Consider the following 11,470-nt stretch of genomic DNA (forward strand, 5'->3'; position numbering starts at 1 on the left):
CTTTGCCCCCACCATCTTTCCTTTTGCCTTAATCACAAACAATATCATGATTTTTCTTTATCCATTTCTCCTCTCATGTTCTTTCTTCTTCAAATCCTTCTCCTCTTTTTTTTTTTCTTCCAGTTCTTCTACTAGATATTCCAACCCAAATTTTTATACTAAATAAATAAAATACTGTCTAGGAAAGAACAAACCAATGCTGAAACATAATAAGCAATTGAAAAACTGAAGCTTCCTTTTCCTCCATGTGCCTTCTTTTCTCAGTGAAATCCTCCATCCTCATGACTTTAACAATCGCTTCCACATAGGCAAGACTTAACTTTCTTTATGATATTGGTGATTTATTTTGATCATTTTATACACAGCAGAACTACATTTAATTCTTTGTCCTAGTTATAAAAGTCACTAGATGTGAAAGCATCTAATTTCACAGTTTGTATAACATTTATGGACATTTTAAATTCTTTTTTAAAAAAATATTTATTATTTAGCCTTTATTGGACACAACATCTTTATTTTTTTTTTTTATGTAGTGCCTTCTAAAACGCACACACACACACCGACACCCAAACACAACCCCCCCCACCACACACACACACACACAGGAGGAATGGTCAAAAGGGAGAAAAGTATACTTGGTATTGTTGATGGCTTCTTCAACAGTAGACACAGCTTGGATATAGCATGGATTCTCAACTTCAGCAGATGCTGAAAGGGGCTTAAATTTTTATATTAGTCTTTTATGAAGAAAGATTGACTAATACAGGCCTGATTTCTCTCTCAGATTTGGAGATGAATAAGAAAGACAAAGAAGATTTCCTTTTCTAGCACAAGACACAAATGCAGTCACTAGTTTCTGATAGCAATCTGAGGAATTATGTCTACTTGCTCTATCTTGAAGGCAAGAGACATTATGAGGTGATTAATATAATCCTTAGAATCTATTTAACCATTAATTTTCCTAAAATTCTTCCTTCTTAAAATTTTATTTCTGCCACCTTGAGTATTTGCTCCCTGAATACACATATAGAAAGAAGAGCTCAAGGAAAAGAGTCTCCTGAATATGGGCTCTGGGAAGTGAGTAATGGGAGCAAACCCAAACCCCTTCTAAAGGGTAATAAGGAAAATGATCCTAAACAAAACAAAAAGCAAATATGAACAAAATGGCAGCAGGCTCTATTTGTTGGCCACTTTCTCTGCACCAGCCATCAGGTGAGAACTACACACTATGTTCTCATTTACTCTTCAACTCTTGCAAGTGAGAGAGGTTTTATAAATGCATTCTGTCAGTTTAGCTCCAAAATTGCTTTGGTCCCAATTGGTATGCCTGTTACATCCCATGTGCTTCATCTCTTTGCTTTGTCCCCAACTCTACAAAACTGCCTCTTCATTAACTTGTTGGAATTTAAACACCTTGGAAAGCAGGGCCTTTTCTTAACTCCTTCTGATCCTTAACTTTAGGTATGGGATTTAAATTTAGGATTGTTCCTGCATAGTAGAAAATTTCTCAACTTTTTATTTCACTCTGCACTGTTCAAACCTGGATTATATTTGGCATTGATAAACAACAATAGGTTAAGTGAACATCAACCTTTTGGCTCAAAAACAAAGTTTCTTAAGTGCAATTGAAGTGGAATTTTTGAGCACTTAAATGAACTTCAATCAGAACTTACAAGGACCATATAATGTTAAAATGAACTCAAACATTTATAGATTAAGAGCAAAAAATTATTTTTGGAAAGGGTAAAGATGGTTCTTTAGTGACATTTAATCCATATTATAATCTGAATTCTGAGAATGATTAAGACTTTGTGATGGTTAATTTTATATGTTAAATAAAATTAACCATCTGAGCTATGATGCTCACATATTTGGCCAAATATTACTCTGGTAATTACTCTGGTGTTTTGGGGTGAGATTTACTTTTGAATCGGGGACTTTTAATTAAATAGATTGTGTTCTGTAATGGAGCGAGACCTCACCTTGTCAACTGAATGCAACTGAAAGCAACAAAAAATCCACCTCTCCCAGACAAGAGGGAACTGTCCAGTGAACTACCTTTGGATTTCAACTACAACATTGATTCTTCGTGGGAGTGCCTTTGGACTCAAACTAGGACACTTTCCTGTATCTCTAGCTCCTCCCAGCCAACCCTGCCCAATCCTGTGAGCCAATAGCTGACAGGCAAGTGCAGGGAAGAAGCAGAGGCCCTGCAGGGGGTGAGTGTGCTACTGGCTGCCAGCCCCCAGGTCAAAGCCCAGGACCGGCTTCTGAGTTTAGAGGCAGGGAGGGATGGTTGGTATTGGTGGAGCCCCAGGAACCTCGCGCTGTGAGGAATTCTGAGCGCTTGGGTCATAATTGACCCTAGCAACGCTGGAGGACGTTCGGGGCAGAGAAGTGGACAGTGATGGACGCGGTGTTTGGAGCTGGTCCCATGGATCACTGAAGTGGCGGCGATGTCGTCCTGGTTTGGAGGCCTGGTCTCAGGCTTGGGCCACTTCTTGGGTCAGGTGGGGAGCAGCTTGGCTTCCCTCACTGGCCATATCTCCAGCTTCACCAGGGAAATACTTCTGGATGACTTAGGAGACCCAGAAGCAGCATTACATCATTGCTGGGAAGAGGAAATGGAAACTACTGATTCCACACTAAGATGTGAGAATGAAAGACTGAAAAAGTATTGTACTGATCTGGAAGAAAAGCATGAAGCATCAGAGCTGCAAATAAACCATCAGTCTGTAAGTTACCAATATCAACTGCAACAGAAAGAGGTAGAGATCAGCCGCCATCTTAAAGCAAGACAGATTGTACTGCAAAATCAAGTGTTTCAACTACAGGCAGCTGCTCAATGGGTACCTTCAGGAGCTGGTGGCGTACCAACAACAACTGCTCTGGCTCCATTCGGTTCCGGGATCAGTAGTCATTTTTCCGCCTTCCGTGATGATGACATGGATTTTAGTGACATAATTTTATCACGACAAGAAACAAGCAGATTGTCAATTAAAGTTGCAAGATATGAACCTGAAGTTGGTCACTCGAGGCAGATTGCTGAGGCTCAGGGAAAATATCATTCTGACACAAGTGAAATCTGCAAAGTACAAAATGCTATCAAGACTCTTCAACCAAACCAAAGTCCAGACATAGATGATCATCAGCATGAAATGTCAGTTTTGGAGCAGAGTTCTACTGTGGCAGAAAAGGGAAAAATCCTTCCTCCGAGTTCAGCAGTGGAAGAAGTGTTCAGGCTAAAACAAGCCCTGGCTGATGCTGAGAAGGAAATCATGAGACTAAATGGCTTAAACCAGGATAACCGTCTTGCTGAAGACAATCTGAAACTTAAAATGCATGTTGAAGCTTTAGAAAAAGAAAAGTCATCATTGAGTCAAGAAAAAGAGGAACTTCAGATGTCACTGTCAAAATTGAGCTGTGACCATCAAGTCATGAAAAACAGAGCTTCAACAGACATGAATTTGAATGTACGATTACTAGACTTACAAGTTCACTTGAAGGCAAAGGAGGAAGAACTGAATGAGACTATCAATGAAGAGAAAATGCTGATAGCTGAGTTAGAAGAACTGGATCATCCGAATCAGGAAGCTACAAAGCACATGATTTTGATAAAAGATGAGCTATCCAAACAACAAAATGAAGGAGACCTTGTCATCAAGAAGTTGGAACAAGAACTAGATGATGAAAAAAAGAGAGTTCATCAACTTGAGGATGATCAAATGAACATATCCCAAGAGTTGCATGTGCAGAAGGAGAAGTTGACTGGGAATGCACAGAGCCTCAGTGATTTGCATTTAACCAAGCAGAAGCTTGAAGGTAAAGTAGAAGATTTAGTAGATCAGCTAAATCAGTCACCAAAAAATAGTTTAAACATCCAGCAGGAAAACCTTGGGCTTAAGGATCCCATTAGACAAATTGAAGATGAGCTGTCTGGATTGAAGAGTAAGTACCGAAGTTCTCTGAATGAAGACTCTAACAGTCATTGTAAGGATGACATGCTTAAAGAATGGGAAGCAGAAATTGGCAACTTAAGGCAAAATCTTTCTGAAGTAGAACAGCTCAATGAAAATTTAAAGAAAGTTGCTATTGATCTCAAAACAGAAAATGAAATGTTGATTTTAGCACGTGAAGATGTAAGGCGTAAGTTGGAAGAATCTATTGCTGCTAACAATCAAATCTCTCAAGAAAAAGACACTATCATGGAGACTCTAAAAAGAGACAAAGAAGAGATAGAAGCCAAACTTCACCAGGCAGAAAAAAGACTGTTGGAAGAAGCAAATAATCACAGGCAGACTATTCAGGAACTCTCCAATGCACATCATTTGAATACCTCTGCCTTACAGCTGAAACACGAGTGTGTAGTGCAACTCAATCAAGAGAAGGACTTTGAAATAGCAGGACTCAAAAAGAATATTGAGCAAATGACTGCTGATGAAAAAGAAATGGAGGAAATTTTGGCATCTTATATAGAAGACGAGGAGCAATTGAAACAAGTCCTAAATGAGAAAGAAGTTTTTATTGAAAAACTCGAAGAAAAAAATTCAGAACTACAAAAGGATTTAGATAAGTGTTCTCAGGCCTTAAGAGAAAATGAAACTTTAAGGCAAGTCATTGAAAGAAAGGACAGAAATCTTACCTACATGAAAGCAGAAAACAACTATCTGCAATTCGAACTGGAAACACTTAGGGAACAGCAAAATCAAGCTGTACCAGTGGCTGAGCCTAAAGCTCTTGATGCTATCACAGAACTAGAATTGGAGGTATCTCAACTGAATATAGTCAAAAATCATCTGGAAGATGAAATTGAAGACCATCTGAATATAATTGAAAATCAAAACCAGCGTAAAATGCAACTACTTCAGTCTTTACAGGAGCAGAAGGAGGAAATGGATGAATTGAAGTACCAATATGAGCAGATGAATGCTGCGCATAGCCAGTTACTTTTAGACAAAGAGGAGGAGATTAAGAACTTGCAGACAACTATTGAAAAAATAAAAGCCCAGTTGCCTGGAGAAAGAGGAGATGCTCAAACATTGAATTCTGATATTTTTCAAGAGACCAAAGTAAAAATCCTAAGAACAAAAGAGGTTCAACACTTACAGGACCAAGAATTACGCCTAAACCGGGAGCTAGAAAGGCTACGCAGCCAGCTCTTGGAATCAGAAGAGTCTTACGCCCAGGAAATATTGGCTGCGGAAGACAAAGAGATTCAACTGAGACAGAAAGTCACACTCTTGGAGGAGAAGCTAGCTACATCTTCTAAGGCAAGTCATCAAGCCAGTGTGCAGATAGAGTCCCTGCAGGAACAGTTGAGTCTGGTCTCTCAACAGAGGGATGAGAATGCACTGCAGCTTTCGCTCTGCCAGGAACGAGTAAGGCAGTGTGCCCTGTCATCAAGTAACCTAGAGCACTCCCAAGAAGAAGAGAAAGCTATGCATTCTGCTGAACTAGCCAAAGAAAAACAGTTGGTAGCTGAATGGAAGAACAAGGCCGAAAAGCTAGAAGGAGAAGTATCATCATTGCAGGAACGTTTGCATGAAGCAAATGCTATGTTGGATTCTGCTTCCAAACTGAGAGAAGACTTAGATCTCAAGGAAGAAGAGATGGAAGAACTGAAAAAACAAAACGAGCTCCGAAAAGAAATGTTGGACCATGCACAACAGAAATTGTCCACTTTGGTCAACAGCACAGAAGGAAAACTAGACAAGGTCCTCATGAGAAACCTTTTGATCGGTCATTTCAAGGCACCAAAAGGCAAACGTCTTGAAGTATTGCAGTTGATGGGGAGCATTCTGGACATTCCAAAGGACAAAATGGAGCAGTTGTTGCATAAAGATCATGGTGGTGTCAGTAAGAGAAAGCAAAAAAGCGGGTGTATGTAAGTGTATAGGTACTAGGCATTTTATTTTATTTTTTGAGTTCTTGTTGTTGTGATTTTTTGCCATAGTACTTTTTTAAAAATTTGTTTTGTTTTTTGTAGCACTTTTTGTTTATAGAATTTTGTTCCAATGTAGCAGTTAATCATCACCAGTCATCAATTCTGATGTAATTTTGTGAGCAACTGTACAGAGCAGCATTCTTGAACCATTAGTTCCAACCTCTTTTTTTAAAAAAAGAATAATATTTCTTAAATTTAATGGCATTAAGATAAAAATGATACATGTAATTACAGGAAACAAGAACAATCCAACCCATAAGAAGGAGGTCTCAGATTTAGAGTACATGAAAACCAAATATAATGTTGCAAAAAGTTGAGAATATTTATTTTATCCAAGATAACATTGTACAACTGCCAAGGGAAAATTCCAACGGGGAGGACCTAAACATGAAGCTTAGTGGATAAATTCTAAGATGCTTTGAATCCCAATTCTATGACCCCTATCCATTTTGCTTATTTCCACTTCTACAGAAAAGTCACTTCACATTAATCCAGTTTTCCAGATGTTAAATATGTCCAGAAGGAAGAGTATTTTTATGAGTCAACCCCAAAGTGGGATCACATGATCCATTGCCAATGCAAAAGTTAATTAGTAAGAATGCATCATTAAATATCTGGACTGTTTATCTACATACTATTGGGGGCTCTACAATAATTCTTATAAACACATTTTATACAACAGTAGATCAAAACAAGTTGGGGAGAGAAAGAAGCTAACAACAGTTTTTGAAAGATGAAAAGCTTAAAATAGTAGTAGTTACAAACTTTTGATAAATTAAGGTAAAAGATGAATCAAAAGTTTCTATCTTAAGTAGGTGAAATCAGAGAAGAGAAAAAGCAGATTGCATAGCACATACTTCTCTGACACCTGTCGTCTCTAAAACCACTCAGAACATTTTTATTAAAATTAATTTAAATGAAATTTAATATATTTTTAAATATAAATTATATTATCATTTAATATAAATTAATCGAATTTAAATTTACTTTATTAATTAGTATTGTTTAAATTTCTTTTATTAATACTATTGTTTGATTTACATTTATTTTATTAACTGATATTGTTTATTAACTTGAATTATAGTATGATTTATATTTAAAAATTCATTAAATTTCATTTAAATTAATACAATTTAACAAAGTAAATTTAAATAATATAATATAGATTGAATTATTTAATATTTACTCTATAATTTAATATACATGTCAACAAAGTTAATTTTAATAAAAATGCTCTTAGTTGTTTTAGAAATTACAGGTGGCAGTGAAGTATTAGCTATATTATCTTCTTTTTTCTCCTCTTTGATTTTACCTAACTTAAGATAGAAACTTTTGGTTTATCTTTTGTTTCACTTTACAAAAATAAAAAAAAGGAAGACAAAACACCCAGTAGCTACCCATATCAGCTTTTCCTTTCTTATTTCTAAATTTCACCTTAACATTTACATTATTTTACCAAAATTAAGATGCCATCAGTTGTTAGGCATGAACAAAATCACTGAGACAACAACTGGAAGATGCATCCCAAAGTCAGATTGGCTAAGTATTCAAAACATATAAATATCTGAGAACTGATGACCTCTGAGAGTAAAGTTTCCAACCTATGGAAAGTTTCCAAATGCTATGGAAAATGATGACATTTCTTTTTAAGTTGAGAACCTTCTAAGTACCAAGGTACGTTCTCAGAAATTGTAGGTAACTCAAGTCTTGAAATTTCTTATTTTTCCTGTACTATAGAAAAAGGGACTCACAATTCCTTGAGCTCTGCTAGCATTTTAGTGACAGGAAAAACTTCAATGATGCATAGTTTTTTGTTTGCATTCAATGTCTACCGATCTTACATACTTTGGGAAGGGTCACAAGCCACAGACCTTATGCCTTCTGCTCTATTTCGAAGCTTCCAGCATCAGTTGCAACAATTCTAGGAAACACTGGGAATACTCTATGGTACAAAATGCACAATTAATTTTTTTTGAAACCATCCCTAAGACATGAGTCATTAGGTGACTTTCTTGTTCTAAGTATATTTACTGAATTATTATTAAATGATAACATGTTAAGCCAAAATGAAAAATGAAAGCACATGCTTCACATCAGAGCAAGGAAGAAGGAAGAAGGTCTGATGTGTGGTAAAATGCATGAACATGCAAATATTATCCAGCCTTCTGAAGTCTAATTTTCTCCCTTTATAATTTATTTTTTGGAGGTTACATTCTTGCATGATATGCCTGGAACAACTTTTGGGGGGATACAATCAGAAATTCAGCACTAAAATCTGCCTTCCTGCAACATAACATGGCTAACTCCTGAGAAGAATATCAAAGTATATATTTTGCTTCGACGTGCCAAATTACTTGGAATCTTCTTCCAATAGACTTCACATGGTTGGGAAAAGCAGAGTTCAGATTTGTCAGGAGAGATTTTTATGTATTCTGCTCACTCCATTGTGTCTAGGTGAGCCTTTGGGTTTCAATGCCTGGAAACACACTTCTTATATTTCAGAATTGAAGAGCTCTTGGAAACAGCGACCTCACTGCATGCTTGAGAAAAACATGTTATATAGGTAGCCAGAAAATTACAAAGATTAATATAGATTCAAGATTCTTAAGACAGGGGTTTAATGGAGAAAACAGCAAGAGAGCCTTAGAAATTTCATACTCCCTGCATTCTTAGGAAAAGCTTCTATGTTGTAAAGAAGATAACACCAAACAGAAAAGTTCCTAAGAAAATATTGTGCTTTCAGTTTCCTTGTCTCATAAATTTTATTAAAGTTTCATTAAAGACCCTGAATTTGCTAGCCTTTTTATTAAATACTTATTTGAGATATTCTATTAATGTCTATCCCTGGATTTGATTTGGTCTCACATTAATGTCGCTCCCTGTGACAAAGGGTACACGGGAGGCAGGCAGGATCAGCCTGTCCTCTCCAAGGCACCAGCTGTGGGAACCACCCTCTGACAGAGGTAGTGAAGCACACTAGCTTCTCCTGGGCTGAGCTAGAGGGTAAGTATCTCAACCTGGCCTGCCACCCAACCTGGCCCACAATCACACTGAGTCGGGAGAGGAGACAACCAAGAAGGTGCAACAGTCTCAACTTTATTTTGTCAGGGACAAGTTTATATAGTGATAGAAGGAGGGAGTAGGAAGAGACAGTAGGAAGAACGAAGAAGGGGCAGGTACGTCACTATCACTAAGGGGCCTAGGAAGATTTCAGATTCAACCATTAGGCAGCACGAAGGTCAAAAGCCCATGCAGAGGCTAAAAGCCTGTGAACACCAATCCAGCCAGGTCATGTATACGGAAATGCTCTGGAAGAACCCATGAGGCCACCTCAGCCACCAACCAATAATGGCCTCGGTCCCAAGAGAGGTAAAAGGTTCCAACAATTAAAATGTGTCTACTTTTTATGAGCACAGATGAAATAGTATTTGAGATGATTTATTGCAAACCTTTAGTGCCACAGTCCGGCTGCAGCAAAATAACCGGGGTGTGAGGAGCAACTTGTGTACATTGATACAGCAGGAGTGGGAGCTGTTTATTGTAGGACAGGAGGGGTATATATACATTCCACACAGCTTATCTTAATCAACATAAACTAGATACAGCAGTCAACCAATAAGGAATCTCCACACTTAAAGGCTCCCTGGCGTTCTTTCACAAACCACTCCCTCTGGCAAAATGCCAGGCGCCATCCTGACTTGTTTACAGACCCTAACACTTTAGTAGTTTATGGACATGGAGTGAGTATCAAATGATATAAAAAAATGGAGTTTTCTTTCATGTCTATCATAAGTCTTTGTTTCCTCAGTTGCTGGGGAGGAACATTAGGATGATTTGCTTAGAGTAAGAAAGACTAGACTGGACAGAAGGGACTGGAGCAGCTTTTCTGGTTAGCTTGTCCATTTGAAAAACTTTTATCTGGGACAGGCAAAATATAACAAAGACCAAAATCCATTGAACTGATCAAACCCTGCAACAGTTAACCAGAGTAGCTTCCTCGTCTCTGGCCCCAATTTTGGAGCAATGCACTGTAGGTGATACTTTGAATGATCCTTGGCACTGAAGAACTGTCATCCAGCAATTTATTTCCTTTTTTCATGTCCTTCTCAGGGATGATAATAAGTGATTTCCAGACATGAGGAGAGGGAGGAGTAAGAGAAGGTACTGGGAAATCTAATAACCCAAATTAGGTTATGTGAAGGTACCAATGTGTAATAACAAAGGCCGTTATTTTGAACAATTGTAATGCACCAAACAATGATGTTACTAAAAGAAACAAAAAGAATAATATGATTTCTATAACTTCAAAATAATCTGATCTTTAGGAAAACTATTTTAAAAATAGTTTGTGCCTATCTATCGGACTTTTTACCTGTTTATCAAGGCTTAGTCTTATGAGGACATGGATTAAAAAAAAAAAAAAAATCTTGTAAACTTAGCAGGGTGTGGTGACAGATTCCTTTAATTCCAGGGGTTCCAAGCCAGCCTCAGCAATTTACAGACACTCTGTAACAAAATAAAATAAATACAACTGGGAATGTGGCTCAGTGGTTAAGCATCCCTGGGTTTAATCCCATACCTAAACAAACAAACAAAAATCATATAAACAATCTTTTTTTAAACCTATGCAATTGAGATTGATCACAAAGTCATTCAAATCACCAGTGGCACAAACACATAATGAATTTGAATTTGAGTTTTAGATACCAATGAATCTTATGCAAAATGACTGTCCTGACAAAAAATGTGTGGACTTTCATCTGTGTATGTGCAGAGATTCATGTATCTTCGGGTCTATAAAGAAATTCAGTAACCTCATGAGGCAGTTTTTCAACAATCTAATTTCACAAGTGCTAATCTCTTGCTGTAATATATGGGCTAAAAATAACATTTCTAACTCCATATTCTACCTGTTATGGTTTCCTAGAGATGCTGAGTCTATGTAATCTTATTTAGTCAGCTGAGTAACTACTTTAAAAAACAATGACAACTCTGAAGGTATTTTAATTAGGGAACTGGTTTTAAATAGTGCTGTATCCTTCCTATCCTGGTAGAGCAAGAGAAAGAGGTTCAATTGTTGCTTCTAAAGACCTAAGTTGGATTCAGGCTTAGGCAGCCCTTTGATTTACTTCTCTAGCAGCCACGCTGAGAGTTTCCAAGTCATTTATGTGAAAGTAACAGTACTGAAATTTTGATATAAAGTCATTTTATCCTATGTTGTATGATGAGGAAGTAAGAAAGGAAGGAAAACACAGATGTCTGCTAAACATAAATACACATTTAAATGGGTCGTAACTGCACATGTGCCATTTGTGTTTTGGTTCCCTTGACCTGAAACCTTTCTGCTTGTAGAGATCAAGGAAGGATTTAGTAGGCTTCCGATCTACCTCGTCTCTGGCAGCACCACCACCATCTAGCGAGTGCCACGAGTGTGGGTGCGTCAGACTCTCCAGAGTGCTGTCCATCGAGGTCCACCTCACTGTTGGCTACTGAGTGCTGTCCCTGCCACCCGGATCTACTACTTCC

At 37.6% G+C, this 11,470-nt stretch overlaps 1 protein-coding gene across 1 annotated transcript in view; it reads left to right on the top strand.

The window, feature by feature from the left end:
- Positions 1-11,437, top strand: part of LOC143639857 (thyroid receptor-interacting protein 11-like) — a 43,859-nt gene extending 32,422 nt beyond the window's left edge. Inside the window, exons 4-6 of the mRNA XM_077107892.1 lie at positions 2,511-3,092; positions 5,097-5,852; positions 11,297-11,437. Coding sequence (XP_076964007.1) covers positions 2,511-3,092; positions 5,097-5,852; positions 11,297-11,437 — 1,479 coding nt within the window. The remainder of the gene's footprint in view (positions 1-2,510; positions 3,093-5,096; positions 5,853-11,296) is intronic.
- Positions 11,438-11,470: the final 33 nt, after the last annotated feature.

This window comes from Callospermophilus lateralis (genome assembly GCF_048772815.1).
Source record: "Callospermophilus lateralis isolate mCalLat2 chromosome 6 unlocalized genomic scaffold, mCalLat2.hap1 SUPER_6_unloc_1, whole genome shotgun sequence".
Lineage (NCBI taxonomy): Eukaryota > Metazoa > Chordata > Mammalia > Rodentia > Sciuridae > Callospermophilus > Callospermophilus lateralis.